At 42.5% G+C, this 24186-nt stretch overlaps 2 protein-coding genes across 6 annotated transcripts in view; both read left to right on the top strand.

Annotated features, from left to right (window-relative positions):
* Nucleotides 1–1017: 1017 nt before the first annotated feature.
* ankrd1a (ankyrin repeat domain 1a (cardiac muscle)) lies at nucleotides 1018–6851 on the top strand. The gene is made up of 9 exons (XM_058651868.1): nucleotides 1018–1210; nucleotides 1885–2070; nucleotides 2689–2817; nucleotides 2914–3021; nucleotides 3791–3889; nucleotides 3985–4083; nucleotides 4358–4456; nucleotides 5623–5721; nucleotides 6038–6851. The coding sequence occupies exons 1-9, from the start codon at nucleotides 1184–1186 to the stop codon at nucleotides 6134–6136; spliced, it is 945 nt and encodes a 314-aa protein (XP_058507851.1). The 5' UTR covers nucleotides 1018–1183; the 3' UTR covers nucleotides 6137–6851.
* Nucleotides 6852–7008: 157 nt separating this feature from the next.
* LOC131473909 (kinesin-like protein KIF20B) overlaps nucleotides 7009–24186 on the top strand; it is a 44147-nt gene continuing 26969 nt past the window's right edge. For 3 of the 5 annotated variants that reach the window (XM_058651524.1, XM_058651528.1, XM_058651526.1), the window contains exons 1-22: nucleotides 7009–7126; nucleotides 8711–8822; nucleotides 10597–10686; nucleotides 11551–11673; nucleotides 12282–12420; nucleotides 12686–12870; nucleotides 13651–13705; nucleotides 15051–15257; nucleotides 15475–15586; nucleotides 15720–15791; nucleotides 16609–16755; nucleotides 17411–17573; nucleotides 17660–17788; nucleotides 18502–18612; nucleotides 18793–18932; nucleotides 19012–19132; nucleotides 19875–20034; nucleotides 20443–20546; nucleotides 20630–20941; nucleotides 21039–22534; nucleotides 23009–23147; nucleotides 23635–23757. In XM_058651524.1, coding sequence (XP_058507507.1) covers nucleotides 8715–8822; nucleotides 10597–10686; nucleotides 11551–11673; nucleotides 12282–12420; nucleotides 12686–12870; nucleotides 13651–13705; nucleotides 15051–15257; nucleotides 15475–15586; nucleotides 15720–15791; nucleotides 16609–16755; nucleotides 17411–17573; nucleotides 17660–17788; nucleotides 18502–18612; nucleotides 18793–18932; nucleotides 19012–19132; nucleotides 19875–20034; nucleotides 20443–20546; nucleotides 20630–20941; nucleotides 21039–22534; nucleotides 23009–23147; nucleotides 23635–23757 — 4236 coding nt within the window. In that variant the 5' untranslated portion in view covers nucleotides 7009–7126; nucleotides 8711–8714. The remainder of the gene's footprint in view (nucleotides 7127–8710; nucleotides 8823–10596; nucleotides 10687–11550; nucleotides 11674–12281; nucleotides 12421–12685; nucleotides 12871–13650; nucleotides 13706–15050; nucleotides 15258–15474; nucleotides 15587–15719; nucleotides 15792–16608; nucleotides 16756–17410; nucleotides 17574–17659; nucleotides 17789–18501; nucleotides 18613–18792; nucleotides 18933–19011; nucleotides 19133–19874; nucleotides 20035–20442; nucleotides 20547–20629; nucleotides 20942–21038; nucleotides 22535–23008; nucleotides 23148–23634; nucleotides 23758–24186) is intronic. The other 2 variants (XM_058651527.1, XM_058651525.1) reach the window with 2 other exon arrangements.

Below are 24186 nucleotides of genomic sequence, written 5' to 3' on the forward strand. Positions count from 1 at the left end.
TAATGATGTTTCAATGCACTCTAAACTTCATTTATTGAGTTGAAATAGTTGAGTTGACCTCACAGCAGCGGAGAACCTGAAGAGAACCTGAAGACCTCATGGTCTGTGAAGACCTCATGATCTGTGAAGACCTCATGGTCTGTGAAGACCTCATGGTTGTGTTGTACAGTTAGCGTTAAACTATACTCACAATAAAATGAGTAATGATTTCTTCCTGACAGTGAGGTCAATGGGCTCATGATGTCACTTCCTGTCAGAGGTGCTGTCAGCGCGTGAGCATGTGAGTAACGTGGAGTATGCTGTATGACAGAATTACCTGACACCGTCACCCGTCACTCTGTCACCACCGCAGTCAGGAATCCTGACGACCTCTGACCTCCATCTGTGACTGGAGCGTGACTATTTATTCCTCAAGCGCCGCGAACCTCAGTGATGTCACTGCATTTGTGATGAGACAGCGACAGACAGGAGGCTTCACTCTGTACATTTGTGCTTCAACTGCATCACATGATCACTGTGAAACTGAAGTTTGTAAACACACACTCTCCCACACACACACACACACACACACACACAAACACACTCACTCACACTTTTAAAACATTTCATTCAGACTTAACTGAGTGATACAAAGTGACCACACGAGGCAGCAGAGGAGCAGCAGCTAAAATCACTGATTTTCTCTCTGGACCTTGGTGTGTGAGAGTGAGTGTTTTACAGTGAACAGTGAGTCTCTGTGTCTCTGGTCCTCAGCACAGTCAGTGCCTCATTAAACCACACGTGTGTGTCCCTTTAAGACTTGTCTTATTTTCATTTTTTGTTTTTTTTATTTCATCAAATCATTTTCCTTTCAGAGCCGAGGGAGTGAGACGTCTGAACTCACACCAATCTTTGCAGGATGACACAGATCTGTGTGTGTGTGTGTGTGTGTGCGCACCACATGAGCACATGAAGGCAGTAACGTGATCTGAGTGAGTGAGTGAGTGAGTGACAGCAGGTTTGACAGGACTATATAAGAGACACAGTGAGACGCGGGGACCATCAGAGCACCGGACTCTCCTGGACTTTACTGGGCCCCCTCACTCCTTCACTCCTTCACTGCTTCACTCCTTCACTCCTCACTCCTTCACTGCTTCACTGCTTCACTGCTTCACTGCTTCACTCCTTCACCTCAGGCGTCAGAATGGGACTTCACAGCGTGGAGGAACTGGTGAGTGTCCATGACGACGCAGCTTTCACACACGTTTTTAATCCTGACGTTGCGTTTTGACGCTCGTCGTGAAACAAACTGTAAATCACGTCATGTCAAATTTTTACACACTTAAATCATAAAAAGTCACAATATTGTTGCAGGATCTGCTTCAAACTCTTCAAACTTGTCTAAAACACAATAAAACATTTCAAATCTTCTCTTTTTAGTTCACGTGTGTGAAAACAGACAAATTATCGATATTTGGCAAAACTCTTGAAAGCTTTTGAATCTACTTGAATTCTGTGAGCTGCTCATGAAATTCACTCAAAAAACTCTTTAATTTTGTTTCATGTTTTTTTTTAATATAAATTATTATTATAATAACTTTTGGAGGCGGAGCTTTACATTTTGTCACAAACTCTCATGGAATTATTGCGATAATTGTTGATTTTGATATTAAAACTGAAATAATTCACCTTCAATTTGACTTTGTAAGAAATGTCTTTGCTTGTTTATCGCAGGTGGAAACATTTTAAAGTAAAAAAAAAACCAAGAGTCTTAAATAAGTAAATAAGTCCTTATCAATCACGACCGTAAAGATGCAACTCCCCCTGTGTGTGAGTGCGTGAGTGTGTGTGTGTGCGTTACAAACTTCAGTTTCCTGTTTTTAAATTGTAAATCTCTCTCCCCAGGTGACCAGTAAAAGGTCAGAGGGCAAAGAAGGGGATGACTTCCAAGGGGGCGTGTACGAGGCAGCCGTCAATCAAGAGAAACACGATGATCGGAAGTCCCATTGCGAGCTGGGAGTGGGCGGAGCTCTGTCAGAGGAGTGTGACAGCGGCAGTGAACAGGAGGAAGTCAGCGTTGCGGCGCTCAACGTAAGAACAGGAGGAGGAGCTGGTGTTAACTCCGCCCTCTGACCATAGCCGTGACGTCTGACCTTTCGTAAAACCTCAGAGGTCGTGAGTTCAGTGAATGTTTGTCTTCTTCCTATCGAGTCTGGGATTTGACAGGAAGTAGACAGACTTCACGTTCATGTTCAGAAACATGATTTTTTCTCCTTTTCTCTGTCTTTACGTTGTTTTTATATTAGCGAGCTAAACTGTTAGCCTGTTGTTTTTATGACGTCAAAAACATCGCAAACGAGACGTTTTAAACAATTGAATCATTTAAATAAACAAAATGTCTCAGGAAACGTTTGAAGACGTCGCAGACAAAGGCCACGTCCCATTTACTTCATTATTATTATTATGAGAGTTAAAGACTGTTTCATTCAGACTTTGTCTCTTGGTCATTGCTGCCACCTTGTGGCATACTGCAGTAAAACTCTTTTTCAGGATTTTAACATTTAAACAACGATAGTTTTTGTTTTTCTGATCTTTTTAAACTTTGACTTTATGTTTCTCTGGATGAAAATGAGTTCATTAAATCAAAGTTATGATTGATGATTCAGAGAATGACAGTGACGGTTGTTGTTGTTGGCTCCGCCCCCTCAGACTGATAAATGTGGCAGACTGAAGCTGGAGACGGTCGACGACCTGTTCAACATCCTGCAACTGAGGAAGAGGAGGAGAGAGCGGAAGAGCCCCGCCCACAAGAAGAGGCAGCCACAGCCTGAGACTGTGGTAATGTTCATTCATTCATCCATTCATTCATTCATTCATTCATCATCTTCTACTGTATAGATCTTAAAGCTGACGGGGTTGTTGTGATGTTTGCAGCCAGAGATCGTGGACGAGGGTTTGTTCCTGTCTTCAGCTTCAGAGGACAAACTTCCTGTGGTGGAGAAATATCTGAGAGACGGAGGAGACGTCAACGTCAGCGACCATGTGAGCGACACACACACACTCTCACAAAGTGATAATGTTGTGTGTTGATAATGTTGTGTAGTTGATAATGTTGTTTAGTTGATAATGTTGATAATGTTGTGTAGTTGATAATGTTGTTTAGTTGATAATGTTGATAATGTTGTGTAGTTGATAATGTTGATAATGTTGTGTAGTTGATAATGTTGATAATGTTGTGTAGTTGATAAGGTTGATAATGTTGATAATGTTGTGTAGTTGATAATGTTGATAATGTTGTGTAGTTGATAATGTTGTGTAGTTGATAATGTTGATAATGTTGTGTAGTTGATAATGTTGATAATGTTGTGTAGTTGATAATGTTGTGTAGTTGATAATGTTGTTTAGTTGATAATGTTGATAATGTTGTGTAGTTGATAATGTTGTTTAGTTGATAATGTTGATAATGTTGTGTAGTTGATAATGTTGATAATGTTGTGTAGTTGATAATGTTGATAATGTTGTGTAGTTGATAAGGTTGATAATGTTGATAATGTTGTGTAGTTGATAATGTTGATAATGTTGTGTAGTTGATAATGTTGTGTAGTTGATAATGTTGTGTAGTTGATAATGTTGATAATGTTGTGTAGTTGATAATGTTGTGTAGTTGATAATGCTGATAATGTTGTGTAGTTGATAATGTTGATAATGTTGTGTAGTTGATAATGTTGTGTAGTTGATAATGTTGATAATGTTGTGTAGTTGATAATGTTGATAATGTTGTGTAGTTGATAATGTTGATAATGTTGTGTAGTTTCAGAGAACAGCGCTGCACAAAGCTTCATTCAGAGGAAACACGGACGTGATGAAGACTCTGCTGCAGGCCGGAGCTCTGATCGAGATCAAAGACAAGGTGACAACACACTCCCGCATTGGCCCCACCCCTTTTCTGGAACATGTGCTGGGTTTGTTGAGATCAGCGCCCCCTTGTGTTTGTTTGTGTTGCAGCTGGAGGCCACAGCGCTGCACTGGGCCTGTAGGGGGGGCAGTCTGCCGGCTCTGCAGCTACTCCTGGACCAGGGGGCAAAGGTCACATCCAGAGACAAGGTGTGTGGGCGGAGTTACGTTGACACATGCACATCCACGGCAGCTTAATTTTATTCACAGCTGGTTTCCATGGTTACCGTCTTCTTTGAAAATAAGAGAGCGCCACCAGCTGGGTCCAGGGAGCACAACACTTTTTTAAGAGTGGTCGACATGAATGAATGAATGAATGACTGAATGAAAGAATAAATATGTAAATGAGAAGAAGTTTACGTGACCTCTCCTCTCACCTCCTCTTAAAGTCTCCTTGTCTCCTCTCCTCGTCTCCTCTCCTCAGCTGCTCAGTACTCCTCTCCACGTTGCCGTGAGAACAGGACACTGTGAGTGCGCCGAACATCTGATTCACTGTGGAGCTGACGTCAACGCTAAAGACAGAGTGAGCATCAAACTCTGTGACATCATCATATTTACTGTGTGACATCATCACATTTACTGTGTGACATCATCATATTTACTGTGACATCATATTTACTGTGACATCATCACATTTACTGTGTGACATCATCATATTTACTGTGACATCATCATATTTACTGTGTGACATCATCACATTTACTGTGTGACATCATCATATTTACTGTGACATCATATTTACTGTGACATCATCACATTTACTGTGTGACATCATCATATTTACTGTGACATCATCACATTTACTGTGTGACATCATCACATTTACTGTGTGACATCATCATATTTACTGTGACATCATCATATTTACTGTGTGACATCATCACATTTACTGTGTGACATCATCATATTTACTGTGACATCATATTTACTGTGACATCATCACATTTACTGTGTGACATCATCATATTTACTGTGACATCATCACATTTACTGTGTGACATCATCACATTTACTGTGTGACATCATCATATTTACTGTGACATCATCATATTTACTGTGTGACATCATCACATTTACTGTGTGACATCATCATATTTACTGTGACCTCATCATATTTACTGTGTGACATCATCATATTTACTGTGACATCATCACATTTACTGTGTGACATCATCATATTTACTGTGACATCGTCATATTTATTGTGTGACATCATCATATTTACTATGACATCATCATATTTACTGTGTGACATCATCACATTTACTGTGTGACATCATCATATTTACTGTGTGACATCATCATATTTACTGTGACATCATCATATTTACTGTGTGACATCATCACATTTACTGTGTGACATCATCATATTTACTGTGACATCATATTTACTGTGTGACATCATCATATTTACTGTGACATCATCACATTTACTGTGACATTATCATATTTACTGTGTGACATCATATTTACTGTGACATCATCACATTTACTGTGTGACATCATCATATTTACTGTGACATTATCATATTTACTGTGTGACATCATCATATTTACTGTGTGACATCATCATATTTACTGTGACATTATCATATTTACTGTGACATCATCACATTTACTGTGTGACATCATCACATTTACTGTGTGACATCATCCCTACATCATCCCTGTCTCTGTATCTGGTGTCAGGACGGGGACACGCCCATGCACGACGCGGTGAGGATCAACAGATTTAAGATGATCAGGCTGCTGATGATGTATGGAGCGAGTCTGAACACCAAGAACTGTGTAAGTGCACACCACCGTCACCATGGTAATACAAACTTCAGACAAGAAACTTTGTTCTTATTTGCTTGTCCACGACTCACAGTTCTTACTCGACTCACTTTAGCTTCAGTGACTTCATAGCTCCTCCTCCTCTGTGTGGGCGGAGTCATCACATCACTGTGGTGATGTGGTTTTTTTGTGACTTGTAAAGCAGTGGGTGAAAGTGAATCACAGACTGATTCAGTCACTGATGGAGGAGAAGAAACACTGAGCTGAGTCGAGTAAAAGCTCCGTCAAGAACCACATGTTGACCGCTGTTTGTTCTTCTCTTCTCCAGGACGGGAAAACTGCGATGCAGACGTTGCACTCGTGGCAGAACGGAGTGAAGAGTCTTCTGTGTCACGTCAACGACGACGACACAAACCGAACAAACTAAACAAGTGTTTTGTTAACCTGTCATTAACCAGGGAAACTCTGCAGCACATGTTGACTGACAGATATTGACTCCGCCCCCTCAGGAAATGTTTAGCTTTGTCGTGAAGCGTTCAGGGACTGGAACCTTCGAGGCGTCTGCAGCAGAGCAGTGCGGCCTGGAAGGAGATTAATAATGTGAAATCTAATCAGGTCATTGATAATGTGATTGATAGATTTATTGCTGGACAATGTCTTGGCCGACGACGTGAAGATGTTTTTCTTAATTGTTACTTTAAGTTGAAGTCAGCGTCACTGCATCGAGAGGATGAATTTATTTATTGATTAATGTCAACGTGTCAATCATCGATTGGTTTTCTTTGTTTATTTATTGATTTTAATACACTTTAATAATAACTGTGTGAGTTATGTGTTGTTATTTAAGTTTATGTTGAAGATGACTCCAGGTAGGTGTAAAAGGGTGGTGTCGTTAAACTGAGTTTAAAGGGATTATTTCAGTTTTTTTATGTGGTTGTGCTGAGATGAGATCAGGTTTATGAACGTTAAAGTCAACGTTGGATGAAAGGACGTCTGAAGAGAGATGATGTGGCTTGAACAAGTGATGAATAATAACCAGAATTATGATTTTTTTTTAAAATGGTTTTATTGTATTTTAAAATGTTAGTGAATGTTGCTTTGAATTCATGGATTGATTATTGAATAAAACAGATTTTGAGTTGAAACAAGTGTGGATCTATCTATCTATCTATCTATCTATCTATCTATCTATCTATCTATCTATCTATCATAAAGTTAGTGATTGTCTAATTTCCGATCACAAACGTGTCCATTGAACGCAGCAGGAGTAGTACGCACGCGCGGTATGTGCTTGAATGTGATTGGTCCGTTTCAAACTGAGACCGCGGCAGTGTTGTTGTGAGTGTGTGTGTGAGTGTTAGCGCCAGGTTAGCTCATAGTTCGTGTGTGGATCGAATGCACGGACGCTAACGGTCACGTAAGTGTTTTTCTGCTGAGTTTAAAATAGCGCGCTTCGATTTATGTAAATGAAAATAAACAAAACATTTATCTTACTCTGACAAGTTCACCGTGAGCAGCTAGCTGGTTAGCGGTTAGTTGGAGTGCGGCTAACAAACGAATGACAGGTTACGAAGCATATTAGCTTCAGTGTGTGGCTAACGATCTGACAGCTACAGCTTCTTCAATTCAATTTAATATGTATTTGTTTACATGGGGTTATTTAAATAAAGTTGTATGTATTTTTTTAAATTGACGCTTGACAGTACACGTAGCCGTCAACGTCGTCGCCATATTGGTCCTGGCAGAAGCAGGAACTGCAGAATGGAGGCTCGTTTTTCCTGTTTAAAAACAAAAATAACGTTTACATTTCTCATCAAATACTTCACTGCTCTAACTACAGGACAGGAGTGACATTATGACCATATTATAATTTAATTTAGCTTAAACACTCAGTGTGATAACATTTGAACAGAATAAAAATAATATAAATAGTGAGTAGTGAATAACAACAACAATAATAATATTAAATAGTTAAATCAGTGCTATTAAACACATGTGCATTTGCCATTTTGTTTGTTTTTTGTCAAATATGACTGATATTAGCAACGTGACCTTTTCTTGTTTTGGTTCCTCTGTTGGTGTCTCGCCCAGTGTTTCCCAACCCTGGTCCTCAGGGAACACTGCCCTGCATGGGTTAGATGTTGCCCTGCTCCAACACACCTGATTCAGATGGTCAGCTCGTCAAAAAAGTTCTAGTGGTCCCTGAGGACCAGGGTTGGGAAACACTGGTCTTAGACGTCAGCAGTGATTACAGCTGTTTACAGAGCTGCTCCACACAAACCACGCAACCTAAAATACACATGTACCATGAGAAATATTAACATTATTATGCAACTTTTTAGTCAATAAAAAGTTGCTTCTGCTCTGGTCTACACTGGCCCAGTATGGCGGTTAATTTAAAAGACCTTTATTGGTCCAGGGTTAGGGTTTCAATGAATAGGTTTTTAAAAGTCTGTGGAACTGGTGGAACAGGTGACACTGGATTCATTAATGGGGAAGAAGCACTGAGTAAAATCAAAGTGAGAAGAGTAAATTAGAACAAGTTTGTATGACATTCATGTAAATGGTCAGAGATGGTTTACAGCAAAGTCCCTGAAGTTTATTATTAATTATGTGTAATTCATTTGACACAACTATAGTTTTTGATTGTTTTATCTTCTATACCATTAAAAGAAAATGTGACGATGCTCTGTCATGTTTTAAATCCTTTAAAACAGAGTAAACTGAACAGAAACCTGGCTTAAAAATGAAATCAGATTCCAATATTTGTAAGAAAGTCACCTTGAGATATTCCCCCCGAATCGTTTATTACCCACACAGAGACAATCCTTTCCTTTTTTGTTCTTTTAAGGTTTTCCATAAACAGGAAATTGTTTTGAGGAAATATTCATGATAAACACTGCAGTACATATATCAGACCTGTAAGTGGCGCTGTAATTCTCCTGTGCTTGTTCTCAAGTGTGTGACGTGAAAAATTAACTTTTTAAAATTTTTGTCGCAGGACGATGGAAATCTGTCTGAACAGCTCAGCCGATCGTCGGGAGCGACGGTTAGAAGTTGACGACTTGAAGGGAAACTTTTCGTCAGAATTCACCTTCTTACCAAACTCGCAGGTAAACCTTTAACGATGTGTTCAGTCCCATGATCCCAAACACGACTGATGTCACTCCCTCCCTGTCACGTGATCACCACACGCCCCTTTGACAAAACTCTGGCCGTTTCTCAATACTCAAGTAAGCAAGTATGTTCTTGGGAAGTACAGTGCCTTGTGAAAGTATCCGGCCCCCTTTAACTTTTCAACCTTTTGCCACATTTGAGGCTTCAAACATAAAGATATAAAATTGTAATTGCAGCAAAAGGTGGCTCTACAAAGTATTAAGTGCTGCAGCCTCATTAGCGCCACCTACAGTGTTGATAAATGAACATATGAAATACTTTTGATAAATGCATATATATTGTTATTATTTTCACATTTTAAATATTTAACTTTATTTATTAATTTATTTCTATTAAAATATACAATACAAATAATACAATGTGGAAATAAATAACGTGTACAAATATATACTACTCTACATATCTTATATTTACATATTATATTTAAATACAGATACAATGACATTTTTTCTTTGACACCAACAAAACAGGTTTTAGTTATTTATTCGTCGCTCATGAGTAGGGGTGGAGTGGCTCAGTGGTTAAGACCAGTACCCTGTGTGCGAAAGACATCATGGTCGCAAGTTCGATTCCACCCCTGACTGATTGTACTCAATTCCATTGTAAGTCGCTTTGGATAAAAGCGTCTGCTAAATGACATGTAATGTAAATGTAATGTAATCATGAGGATTTATTTCAAACTTATTATCGATGTATTAACGAGCTGCTGTGTGTATTCATGCTGACATCATGACGGTGTGATGACCTCAGACCTGCGCAGAATCTGATAAAATCTTATAAAATGACCTTTAACACGTTGTTATTGTTCCTAATAATATGATCGTGAGTCTGCAGGTTTTCTGGCCTGACTTTATTTTAATGTTTTATGATTATGATATTAACCATAAATTCTAATTATAATGATAAGTTAGCTTTATTTATAAACCACCTATACAAAAATTTGAACTTTGAAATTTAAACCAAAATACAAAGCATAGCAATGAGACCAAAATCATATTCATGGTTAATATTCAATGGAATTGTTTTTTTTAATCATCATAAAAGTACTTAATGTTGTCATTATTTTCTTGAACAATAATATATAAAATCCCTGAGTCATGTGACAGTGATTAGCATACAGTTTATCAAAGAAAACAACATCATTCCTGTAACAACACTTATAAACTAATATTCACGGTCAATGAAATGGATCATTTTAACTGGAATGACGTCATTATACTTTTCACTTTACTGTATTCACTATCGTTGGTTTTCATTTACAAATCCATGGTTTAAAGACCGAAGCTAACGTGACGTCGGTATTCAGTAAAACCGCTTGTGCACGTCAGTAGCGTACTCCCATCATGCCTTTCACTGTTCATGGACGCGCCGAACGGCTCGTTCATAGCCCAGAGGCATTATGGGAGTAACACTACTGCTCATGCTCTATGGGCCGCACAACCTGGGAATAAAGACGTCAGAGGGTGAGCAACTCCATAGGTATGAACGGAGCCAAAGGGGCGGAGCTCTATCCAGTTCTTATAATACATCCATGGTGTACATCCAGCCTCAGTCTTCTCCCAGCATGCACTGTGGCAGAAGCTACAAACTGAAGTCATACAGACTTTGTTGTGTTGAAGGTAACATTGTCAGTGTAACACTTTAAACTCTTCTTTCACTTCTTAACCTTGAATATAATGTAATATAATATAATATAATGCTGTTGTGCAGCAGTCCATCCTGGAGGAGCGAGAACACCTGCAGGTTTACCTGAGGATCAGACCCTTCACGTCAGCCGAGCGTAACAGCACAGAGTCACAGGTGAGAGAGGGAGAGAGAGCAGTAGTTCAGGTTCATGTGATTACATGTGTTTGTATGGAATCTTATCTCTGTTACATGCAGCTGATTGTGTGCTTTGGGCGCCCCCTGCTGCCGACACGCAGCAATAGACTATAGATAGATAGATTTCAACTGATTAAATCACTCACTCTCCCACACCAAACCTCATAGAGAAAATCAGTGATTTTAGGTGGTGGGGACACAGGAGCTGCTGGTCCTCTGCTGCCTCGTGTGGTCACTTTGTGTCACTGACGTCAATCTGAACAAAGGATTTCAAACACTGAAGTGACAAAATTTGACATTTGAACTTAGTGATGGAGGCAGCAGTGGATCAACAACTCGTGTGTGTGAGTGTGTGTGTGTGTGTGTGTGTGTGTGTGTGTGTGTGTGTGTGTGTGTGTGTGTGTGTGTGTGTGTGTGTGTGTGTGTGTGTGTGTGTGTGTGTGTGTGTGTGTGTGTGTGTGTGTGGGATGTTAAAATCACTGATTTTTCTCTATGAGGTTTGGTGTGGGAGCGTGAGTGTGTAGGAGAGTGAGTGGTTTAACAGTGAGAGAAAGACGTGATCATGTGATGTAGATATCGTACCTCACGCAGCCACACTCTCACATGAACCTCACCTGTCTCTTTAATATTGTTAGATTTTACCTGAATCATCACTACAATCATAGCTCCTCCCACCAAGGTTTAAGAGATTCAGTCGAGCAGTTTTATGTGAGAGTTAGTCACTGCTGCAGTTAGTGATATTAAGTCAGAATTTGATTCTCTCATAGTAAAGTAGAAGCAGATTATTCTAATCTATTTTTGTTTATTTGTTTATTTATTTATTTGTTTGTTTGTTGTGAGCAGGACTGTGTGTCCATCGAGTCTGCAGACACTGTCCTGCTGAAGCCTCCCAGTGTGTCTCTGTCAGCGAGGCTGAGTGTGGACAGATCACTGCCACACACTGGACAACGCTTCCAGTTCTCTAAGGTACTCACACACACACCATCACCCTCACACTCACTCTCACACACTCACACTCTCACACGCTCACACTCACCCTCACACTCACACGCACACACGCTCACACTCACACTCTCACACCATCACCCTCACACTCACCCACACACTCACACCATCACCATCACCATCACACTCTCACACTCACACGCTCACACTCACACTCTCACACACTCACACGCACACACGCTCACACTCACACTCTCACACCATCACCCTCACACTCACCCACACACTCACACCATCACCATCACACTCTCACACTCTCACACTCACACACTCTCACACTCTCACACTCACGCCCTCACACTCACACACTCACGCCCTCACACTCACACACTCTTACACTCACACACTCACACTCACACACTCTCACACTCTCACACTCTCACACTCACACACTCACGCCCTCACACTCACACACTCACGCCCTCACACTCACACACTCTTACACTCACGCCCTCACACTCACACACTCACACTCACAAACTCACACACTCACGCCCTCACACTCACACTCTCACACTCTCACACTCTCACACTCTCACACTCACAGTCTGTTCTGGGTTCTGGTGCAGGTCTTTGGTCCAGAGACGACACAGAGGGAGCTGTTTGAAGGGACGGTGAAGGATCTGGTCAGAGACGTCCTGCATGGAGCCAACTCTCTGCTCTTCACGTACGGCGTCACCAACGCTGGCAAAACCTTCACCTTCCTGGGTCAGTTTTGATTTTCCTCCATCTGATAAAATATGTTCATATGTCGGTCAGTGTTTGTCAAACCTGGAAATGATGATGTTCACAAACCGAAATGATTTAATATATATTTTTGTACGACTAATAATGACTGAAAGCTGCCACTTCTATGCTAGCGCCCCCTACAGCTCTTATGTTTTTATGTTTTATTTATTTTGAACAATGAATACAATGAGTATGAACATGACCTCATTGAGAGAAGAACCGCGCTGTGTGCATCTGGTTCCAGGTCCAGATGCTGACGCTGGGATCCTGCCCAGGTCTCTGGACCTGATCTTCAACAGCATTGACGAGCGTGTCTTCACGGGGACCGGCATCAAACCTCAGCGCTGCAGAGAGTTCAGCAGACTGAGCACAGAGCAGCAGGTGGAGGAGGCGGCGTTCAAGAGGAACCTCTTCAGACAGCTAAAAGAGGTTTGTTTACACGGCGGCCATCTTTTACTGTCACTTTAAGATGAGGACGTCCTGTATGTTCTGACCTTTATACTGCCCCCTGGTGCTTTTCACCAGTAATAGCCGGAGTCAACATTATTCCACACTTGCAGTATTTCTGATCGTCCACTAGTCATCGATTATTGCAATGAGTTATAAGTTAAACTTTAACTAGCTGCAGCTTTTCATTTTACCCTGAGCTTGTGTTGTTGGGGACAAATGTCGTTTGGGACAGTTGTTGAGGACAGATGTCGTTGGGGACGGTTGTGGAGGCCAGGTGTTGTTGAGGACAGGTGTTGTTGGGGACAGATGTCGTTGGGGACAGTTGTTGAGGACAGATGTCGTTGGGGACAGGTGTTGAGGACAGATGTCGTTGGGGACAGTTTTTGAGGACAAGTGATGAGGACAGGTGTAGTTGAGGACAGATGTCGTTGGGGACAGGTGATGTGAGGAACAGATGTTGAGGACAGATGTCACTGGGGACAGTTGTTTAGGACATGTTGTGAAGGACAGGTGTTGTTGGGGGCAGATGTTGAGGACAGATGTCGTTGGGGACTGATAGTGTTGAGGACGGGTATTGTTGGGGACAGTTGTTGAGGACGGTGATTTTTGCAGACTTCACGTCGGCTTCTAAAGCTGTGGTTCCAATGCTCGTTTTATTGTGGCTTTATCGTTGCAGTCCTGTTTCTGATAAACTCTCCTTGATTCACGTGTGAGTCGATATCCATCAATAAAGTTTTACGTTCACTCTTTGTCTCTCAGAGTGAGCGGAGCAACGTCAGCCTCCTGAACTCCACCAATAAGACTCTGCTTGAAGGTGAGATTTGTTTACTTTGTTTACTTTTACATGTGTCACGTGTTTCTTAGCATGTTTCACATGTTTCTTAGCATGTGTGTCACGTGTTTCTCAGCATGTTTGTCACTTGTTTCTTAGCATGTGTGTCACATTGTTTCTTAGCATGTGTGTCACGTGTTTCTCAGCATGTTTGTCACGTGTTTCTTAGCATGTGTGTCACATGTTTCTTAGCATGTGTGTCACGTGTTTCTCAGCATGTTTGTCACGTGTTTCTTAGCATGTTTGTCACATGTTTCTTAGCATGTGTGTCACGTGTTTCTCAGCATGTTTGTCACGTGTTTCTTAGCATGTGTGTCACATTGTTTCTTAGCATGTGTCACGTGTTTCTCAGCATGTTTGTCACGTGTTTCTTAGCATGTGTGTCACATTGTTTCTTAGCATGTGTGTCACGTGTTTCTCAGCATGTTTGTCACGTGTTTCTTAACATGTTTGTCACATGTTTCTTAGCATGTGTGTCACGTGTTTCTCAGCATGTTTGTCACGTGTTTCTTAACATGTTTGTCACATGTTTCTTAGCATGTGTGTCACGTGTTTCTCAGCATGTTTGTCACGTGTTTCTTAGCATGTGTGTCACATGTTTCTTAGCATGTGTGTCACGTGTTTCTCAGCACGTGTGTCACGTGTTAGCATGTGTGTCGCATGTTTCTTAGCATGTGTGTCACGTGTTTCTTAGCATGTGTGTCGCATGTTTCTTAGCATGTGTGTCACGTGTTTCTCAGCATGTGTGTCACGTGTTAGCATGTGTGTCGCATGTTTCTTAGCATGTGTGTCATGTGTTTCTTAGCATGTGTGTCACGTGTTAGCATGTGTGTCGCATGTTTCTTAGCATGTGTGTCACGTGTTTCTCAGCATGTGTGTCATGTGTTAGCATGTGTGTCGCATGTTTCTTAGCATGTGTGTCATGTGTTTCTTAGCATGTGTGTCACGTGTTTCTCAGCATGTGTGTCACGTGTTAGCATGTGTGTCGCATGTTTCTTAGCATGTGTGTCATGTGTTTCTTAGCATGTGTGTCACGTGTTTCTCAGCATGTGTGTCACGTGTTAGCATGTGTGTTGCATGTTTCTTAGCATGTGTGTCACGTGTTTCTCAGCATGTGTGTCACGTGTTAGCATGTGTGTCGCATGTTTCTCAGCATGTGTGTCACGTGTTAGCATGTGTGTTTTCTCGTGCTATTGTTAGAAAACGTTGCAAATGTCTTGTTTTCACACGTGTATGTCTCAGAATGATCTGCAGCGACTGAAGCAGAGTTCAGAGTTTGTTCTTGTTTTGTTCTTACGTCGCTCCCGGCGTCTGTGTCTCTCCTCAGGAGCGTCCATGTTGGGAACAAACGTGGCAGCAGAGGACAAAATCAGCCTGGAGATGCCGCCGCACACCAAGTTCTCTGTCTGGGTTTCCTTCTGCGAAATCTACAACGAGAACATCCACGACCTCTTGGAGGTTTTGCCCAGTGGCGCCCCCAGGAGGACGGTGCTGCGTTTGTCACAAGACGTCAAGGGCAACGCTTTTGTCAAAGGTTTGAATACAGAAATATAATTTAGATTAAAAAAACACACACAGTTAGTAGATGATGGTGAATTTCTGTGACTGGGGTCATTGAAAAATTGAGGCCTTGTCATTTATAGTAAAACGTTCTGATTTAAGATAATTTTTTACTTTACTATTTTCATTATAAGTAAATCAGTTTGAGTGTTTTTTAACGAATTAGTTCATTTGTGTGTGCGTGTGTTCAGATCTTCGCTGGGTTCAGGTGACCAGCGCAGAAGAAGCTTTCAAGGTGATGAAGTTTGGTAAGAAGAACCAGAGCTTCTCCTCCACCAGACTCAACCAGGTCTCCAGCAGAAGGTGAAAACTCAGCTTGGATGACAGGGGGCGCTCTCAGCCATTTATTTATTGATTTACTTAAACAGTTTCCTTCACAGCCAGAAATCAGTTTTATTCAAATACAAACAGACAACATTTCTCTGTCTCTCTGCAGTCACAGTGTTTTTTCTGTTCGTGTGCTGAAGTTGGAGGACGTTGGAACTCCACGTGTTCACACAGTCAGTGAGTGAGTATCAACACGCAAATTATTCTTCATTGGTTTTAAGAAAAATAATCATCCCCTGGCTTAAATCTTAAATACATCGACTATTTGAATGTAGCTTTGCATCACTAGGATATTAATACAATAATAATACACTTGAAACTGCAATGCTAATTCCGCACTTTTTAGAACCAATCGTAGGGGGTGTGACCACATTCCCAGAATGTAAACAGTGTACGCCATCTTTGCTAACAGTTACGCTAACAGGACCAAGTGTCAGTGGTGGACACGTAACAAAGAAAAGGAAGATATATATATTTTTTTAAATCACTACCTCTATTCTAGTAAAACAAATCTGTGAAGTATTCCTTTAACACTAAATAGAACAATTTTAAGGTTCATAAAAGATTCTGTCCTGTAACAAATGTTTAATTAAAATGAGTCTTCCTTTAGTTGTTTAAGCTGAATTTAAGAGTTTATCTTTAGAATGTCTTATATTTACACTCACACATGTTTACATATACTTTCTTGTTTCTGGTTATTAAAGCTGTAAAATCTGATGAAAACAAAGTTAGATTAAAATGATGATAAAATGCTTTTTTGGGCAAAAATATGAACAATTTCCCAGAAATGAGGCTTATTTTACTGGATAAACATTAAACTGATTTACTGTGGCAGAAAAAAGACAGAAGTGAAAAGTTACTGTAAATGTAGTTTGGAAATCCGCCCGTGACCCCAGATCCTCAGATCCTCAGATCCTCAGATCCTTAGATCCCCAGATCCTGATCCATGTGTTTGGTGCGAGTTGAACGTTGAACACTTGAACGTTGTTTGTCGTCAGGTTGTGTCTCTGTGATCTGGCCGGATCAGAGCGATGCGCCAAGACGCAGAACAGAGGCGAGCGTCTGAAAGAAGCGGGGAACATCAACACGTCCATGCTCATCCTGGGGAAATGTATCAACGCTCTACGACACAATCAACAGGCCAAGTAAGATCCATCACCTCTACTCATAACAGGTTCTGAGTTTGTTTGTTCTGCTCATGTTCTCATGTCCTGGTTCATGTTGGGGTTTCACTTTTCTTTCCGAAATATCTTAAAAGTTTTCTTACTTTAAACCACTTAAATCCCACATGGCCGCCAGTGGAGACACCAGAAACACTGAATTGAGACTCACCTGGTAAAATCTATGTCACTTTAAGTCTCTGATGTCTACGTCACATGTTCTCATCTTTATGTGAGACAGACTTTTCCTTGTATAAACTGAAGTTTGTCATCACACACACAGGAGTTGTTGATCCACTGCTGTCTCCATCGCTAAGTTCTGATGTCTTATTTTGTGATTTCGGTGTTTGAAAATCTGTATTTAGATTTATTTAAGTGACACAAAGTGACCACACGAGGCAGCAGAGGACCAGAAGCTCCTGTGTCCCCGCCAGCTAAAATCACTGATTTTCTCTATGGGCTTTGGTGTGGGAGAGTGAGTGGTTTACAAACTTCAGTTTCCTGTTGGAAAAGTCTGTCTAACAGTGAGTTAAAGACGTGAACATGTGACGTAGAGTCTTACCTCAGACAACCACACTTCCAGGGGATAAAGTGGTAGATGAATGTATGAAGCTGACTTCCTGTTCCCTCCCTCCGTCAGGCTGCTCCAGCACGTTCCCTTCAGAGAGAGTAAACTCACTCACTACCTGCAGAGTTTCTTCTGTGGTCGAGGTAAAGCCTGCATGATCGTCAACATCAACCAGTGTGCATCCATGTACGACGAGACCCTCAATGTCCTCAAGTTCTCCGCTGTGGCACAGAAGGTTTGCGTGTCCTCTGTCTTTATAAACTGCTGACTGATAATTGTCCACATCACATTCAGGACATGACCACAACTGTGTGCTTCCAGGTTGTGGTTCTGACCACGAAGCCTCTTCCCATCAAACCCCTCAGGTCTGCCAGTGAGGTCTGCACTCCTCGCAGCAGCAGCAGGAGGAGCTCTTTGAACGGCTGGGAGAGCAGCCTGGAGGACGTTCAGGTGACCTCCTCCTCTTCTTCCTCTTCTTCCTCTTCCTCCTTATTTTTTGTTTTTCAGAGTTATTTATTTTCATGTTTGGTTTTTCAGAGTACTTTTTTCTGATTTACTAAATTATTATTTTTTTTGAGTTTAGAGAGCATTTGAAACAATAATCACATCCATGCCTTTATTGAGAGTTCGATTTATAACAACGTGGACAGCTTGTTTAGTTTCATCAAGTTTTATTTTGATCTGGGTTTAAGACACTGGAAGATAGTCCTGTCCTTAAGTCACATACATGGTATCAACATTAGTTTGTCGACTTTCCGCAGGAACCTGACGACTTTCAGGTTGTTCATTCAGATCTGTTAGACATAGCAGTGTTTCTCCAGGATCAGTTGGACAGCTATGGCTCCATGGATACAATATGATGCATTAGAAATGTCCATGGGAGTTACTTACATGTTGGAGGTTCTCGCAGGAGTTCGAAGTATCTCGATAATTCAGAAAAAAAATGACTCCATTAAATGGGGGGGGGGGGACTACCACGAAAAACAGAAAAAAACTGCTGTATTTTAGCTTTTTTTTTTTTTTTTTTAAACCTTGATATATTTTGACTTTTTAGCCGCTATGTTTCAAGTTGACATTTAGCGGCTGTATTTTAGTTCACATTTAGTTGTATTGAGGCTCATAATGACTGAGCCTTCGGTGTGTTTTTAAATGTCTTTTTATAGGAGGACATGGACGAGGACAGCCTGATGGAGACCACGGTGGATCCAAGTGGAAATGAAGAAGGTGGCAAAGAAAACGACGAGAAAATCCTCATCAGTAAAGTGACGCAGCAGGTCAGGCCCCGCCCATTTATATTCCATTAAGTGTGTTTACGTTCATAACGTTTTATTTTGTGACCTTAAAGCAGGAAAGTTACAGGTGTTTAATTGTCTCTTATGTTTTGCTTCTTCAGTCTATTTTTCTGATACTTTACTGAGAATGACGTCCCCGTGTTGTCGTGTTCTGCTCCTCAGAGGCAGGTGGCGCTGTTGAAGCAGCTCCAGCTGCAGCTGAAGAAGGAGCGAGCGGAGGGTTTGCTGATGGAGGCTCGAGTGAGGGAGGAAATCAGCAGAGAGTTCTCTGAACTTTTCTCCGACATGCAGAAGGACTACAAGTGAGACACTTTTTAAACTCATTCATGTTTGTTTGACTTTAAGCTGCTATTTGCTAATTTGTGTTGTTTTTTCCTTCAGTGAACGCCTTGCGAGGGAAAGAGAAATCTTAGAGGGGCGAGCAGAACGGCGGATGGAGATCTTCAAGAACCTCATCGACAACATGACCAATGCAGGAAGCAGTTACGATGCAAAGGACTTGGTAACGCATACGTTTGTTTTTTTAATCAGGGTGTCCACGGGGTCTTAAAAAATATTAAAAGTTGAAGAATCAATTTTGGGCCCATTTTTAAGGCCCTCGAAAAGTTTAAAAAAATCTTAATCGCGAGGTTTTTTGTGTAGGTGATCTTGTCCATAGAGTTTGACTGCAGAAGCATGAATATTCCTCCCCGTGTTTGTTAAAGATGATGCGCAGGCACTCTCACCCTACAAGATCGGCTCGTGGGCCACGCGCGTACACGTGACGTTAGGCATCTCGCGACAGTGAACGCGTTTGTCTTCCTGGTGCGAAATAATATCCAAAATCACACGAAATAACTCCAAAATCACACGAAATAACTCCAAAATCGTCAGAAATGAAAGTCAAAAAAAGTCAAAAGTGTTTTTTTTTGTATACTGTATATTTCAGTAATTTCCTAATCCAGTTTATGAGTTCCTTTGTATGGTTGTGCTCTATAGATTAAATTGCAAACTCAAACTGTTTTATAGATTAAATTGCAAACTAAAACTGTTTTATAAAGTGAAATGATATCAGGATGTTTCAGCCCAGTGACCACAGGGCGTTAGGTTGGTGTGTGAGCTGTTATACATGATGGAAGTATCTTTCATTCACCGGACCTCACCTTCATTATCCGTGTAGCTGCTCAGGAGGATCTTCTTCTTGGATATTGTTTGTGTTGAATGTGTTCGTTCCCTGATGAAATCAGTCTGACGTTTATTTTCAGGACAAATCTCTGGACCCTCACTCCACTGAACTGGTGGAAATGAAGATGGCTGCCGAGGCCGCCCGCACAGCGTCCTGGGAAGACAGAGGCAGCGCTGTGGAGGAGCTGAAGACGAAGATGTTGGAGACGCACGAGGAACAAACGGCTCGCAAACGCAAAGGTAAATGCACACGATCTCATTAGTCTGTCAGTACTGGATTGTTCCAGTTGTCGTATGAAGTCCGGATTTCTGTGGCGGATTTCACGCTCACGTCATGAGTGAAAAGCAAAATATAGATTTGGTTATATATCGTCGTTGTTCCTCGTGCACCAGAGAAAATTTTAATACTCACTACTTCACTACTTCATGTCTCCTCACGGCGGCGCTGCGACCTGGATGAAGAAGAGGGCGTTAACAGCGGGATACGTTCAATACATAGACTTTATGACCCTTGTTCTCTACGTTGTGAATAAGTGGAGAAATCTGATAAATATGGTAGAAATGCTGCTAACGAGTGATATTTATAATATTATAGACGCATATTCTCCTGTTTGATCTCATAATTAGTTTTATTTTATAATTTTTTAGGTGAAACCAGCAGAGATGAGGAGGAGGGAGAGAAAAGGAAATTCCTGCTTCAGTCTTCACAGATTTCTCTGGTGGAGGACGGGAGACAAAGAGATCAGCTGCAGGTCAGGCCTTCACACGAACATCATCAAAACTTGTGTTTTCTATCAAATTGCTCACTGGGTGTCTTCTCCTGCCTTACTCACAGGAGGCTCTGTCCACTCTGGAGAAGGAGAAGAAAGCCAGAGAAGATGTCCTTGCTGCTCTGGAGTTCCAGACTCTGGGCAAAGAGGAGGCGCTGGCGTCCGTAGTGGAGGAGAGGAAAGCAAAAGAGGAGGCGCTGGCGACGGTCAGAGAGCTGAGAAGAGACAGAGACGAGGCCGCGGCCGCCCTGAGAGAAATGAAGCAGAGCAGAGATGACGGAGAGAAGGCGTTTCTGGAGAGACTGGTGAAGGAGAGAGAGCAGCAGCAGCAGGAGGTCAGAGAGCTGGCCGCCAAACTGGACCTCAGTGAGAAAAAGGTGTTTGTCACAACGAGATATTTAAGAGAATCATTTCCAGCATTTCTCAACCATCAGCTGAGAAAATAATCATTTTATTTTCGTTTTAATCCTTCAGGTGACGAGCGAGGAGGAGCGAGCCTCACAGGCGTCACTTCAGCTGCAGACCGCTCGAGCACAACTGGACCAACGTTTGAAGGAAATCCAGGAGAAGAATTCCCAGATCCTCTCTCTGAAACAGGAGCTGCAGGCCGAGACAGATTTGTCCTCCAGCGATGAGCCCAAACGCCAGGTGTCGGAGCTCCAGAGGAATCTGGCTGACGAGAAGGAGAAAAGCGAGAGCAGGCGTCTGCAGATTCTGGAGCTGGAGCGTGAGCTGGTGCAGACCAAAGAACAGCTGGAGACCATCAACGATGAGCAGGATGCGCCAAATCTGCAACTCAACGAGCTGAGGACAAAGTTTCAGGAGCGAGAGGAGATCATCTCCACGCTGGAGAATCAGGAGCGAGATGCTAAAGAACAAGCAGAGCTGCTCAGAACAAAGCTTCAGGAACGAGAGGAGATCATCTCCACGCTGGAGAATCAGGAGCGAGATGCTAAAGAACAAGCAGAGCTGCTAAGAACAAAGCTTCAGGAACGAGAGGAGATCATCTCCACGCTGGAGAATCAGGAGCGAGATGCTAAAGAACAAGCAGAGCTGCGAAGAACAAAGCTTCAGGAACGAGAGGAGATCATCTCCACGCTGGAGAATCAGGAGCGAGATGCTAAAGAACAAGCAGAGCTGCTAAGAACAAAGCTTCAGGAACGAGAGGAGATCATCTCCACGCTGGAGAATCAGGAGCGAGATGCTAAAGAACAAGCAGAGCTGCTAAGAACAAAGCTTCAGGAACGAGAGGAGATCATCTCCACGCTGGAGAATCAGGAGCGAGATGCTAAAGAACAAGCAGAGCTGCTAAGAACAAAGCTTCAGGAACGAGAGGAGATCATCTCCACGCTGGAGAATCAGGAGAACGTTTCCACTGGAGAAGCAGATCAGCTGAGGTTGAAGCTGAAGGAACAACAGGTGGAGTCACAGAAGCTCCTTGAAGAGCTTAAACACGACCTGAAGCACCAGCAGGAAACTTCGAACAAACTCGTCACTGATTTGAAGCAGAAGTTTTGTGAAGAGGAGAAAACTGTGGAGCTGCTCAGAACTGAGCTTGAAGAAGCTCGGCTCAAACGTTCCTCCCGCTCTGCTGCTGCTGAAGAAGAGCTCAGGAGGTCTAACTCTGAACTGCAGACAGAGGTGGCTTCCCTGAGGTCAAAGGTCGCAGACATCGAGGAGGTGAAAGCATCAGAAGCTCAGTCCACGTCTGAAACGGACAAACGGATGGAGGACAAGCCGGCAGCGTGTGCAGATCTGCAGAAGAAGCTGCAGGAAATGGAGGCACAGCTGACGTCCCTGCAGAAGAGCCTGAAGGAGGCGCAGGAGCGCCGGGACGAGGAGGAGATTCAGGTGGTCCAGGAGGCTCGGCGGCGGGAGGCGGAGCGTCGCAGGGAACTGCTGGCCGTGGCTCACGAGGCCATCGCTCAGAAAGACGAGGAGCTGGAGAAGAGAGCGGAGGAGATCATCAGGTAACAGAAATCTGTGAATGATCAGATAGATGAAGGGGGAGGGGCTAACACTCAACACAACAAACAGTCTCATAATTATCATTGTCCACAGAGGAGAATGGTTCATGTTTGTGTGAGAGGCTCAAAACTGTCTTGCGGCTCGTCGTCACGTGAGAACATCGTGTCAACGTTTGCCAAAAAGAAAATGTCATAATATTAAAAGGATTCTATGAATCAGTGTCAGATATTCCAAACTAAAACAGAAGCAGCGTCATTAAAACAATGAGAGCTTTTGTTCTGTGTTTCACAACTTTGTGATGAAGCAGCTTCTGTCAGAGTTTGATGTTCATTTTCTTCCTTTTCTTCTTTCACTGCTGCTTCAGTGTCAGAGAAGGTTTCATTGTTCTGCATGGAAGCGTGAAACAAATCAGCCGTTGCCTTCTCTCCGTCTCTGTCTCGTTATCTTTGGTTTCAAAGGTTTTTTTTTGTCCTCAGACTGAAGGAAAACGCCACGCAGGACTCAGAGAAAGTGACGAGCCTCGGTGTGGACCTTCAGAGGAAAGAGGACGAGGTGTCGGACATGAGAGAGAAACTCGCCGACTATAAGAAGCAGATCCAGCAGGTTCACAAGGAGGTAACACGCTTTTAGAACGTCTCCGTCATAATATTCTGTGAGTTAATGACTGAGGCAATATGGCTGACACACACTCATGCACACTCACGCACACACTCACACGCACTCACAGACGCACGCACACACACACACACTCACGCACACTCACACACACACTCACGCACACTCACACACACACACACACACACACACACACATCCAACATTCAGATTGACCTCAGTGACACAAAGTGACCACACGAGGCAGCAGAGGAGCAGCAGCAGCTTGTGTGTGTGTGTGTGTAAAGATGTGATCATGTGACGTAGAGACCATCATGTCTTCACTGAGTGAGCCTGTGTGTCAGCAGCAGGGGGCGCTCACAGCACAGTCAGTGTGCCTTACAAACAAAAACATGATTATCATGATTTAACCTGCTGCATCTTTTCTTTTCTATTCAGAGGATTTAAATGTTGTCGATGAGTTTAACGTGTGTGTTTGTTCTCTGAAGGTTTCTGTCATGAGGGAAGACGAGAAGCTTCTGAGGCAGAGACTGAACGACGCAGAGAAAAGCAGGAAGCAGCTTCAGTGTGACGTGGCCAGCAGAGACAGAAGCATTCAGCAGCTCAGAGCGGTGAGAGTCTCAGTCTCAGTCTCAGTCTCAGTCTCAGTCTGAGTCTCAGTCTGAGTCTCAGTGAGAGTCTCAGTCTCAGTGTGAGTCTCAGTCTGAGTCTCAGTCTGAGTCTCAGTCTGCGTCTCAGTCTGAGTCTCAGTCTGTGCGAGTCTCAGTGTGAGTCTCAGTCTGAGTCTCAGTGTGAGTCTCAGTCTCAGTCTGAGTCTCAGTCTGAGTCTCAGTCTCAGTCTGAGTCTGAGTCTGAGTCTGAGTCTGAGTCTGAGTCTCAGTCTGAGTCTCAGTCTGAGTCTGAGTCTGAGTCTCAGTCTCAGTGTGAGTCTCAGTGTGAGTCTCAGTCTGAGTCTCAGACTGAGACTCAGTGTGAGTCTGAGTCTGAGTCACAGTATGAGTCTCAGTCACAGTCAGAGTCTCAGTCTGAGTCTCAGTCTG

Source organism: Solea solea, chromosome 15 (assembly GCF_958295425.1).
Source record: "Solea solea chromosome 15, fSolSol10.1, whole genome shotgun sequence".
NCBI lineage: Eukaryota > Metazoa > Chordata > Actinopteri > Pleuronectiformes > Soleidae > Solea > Solea solea.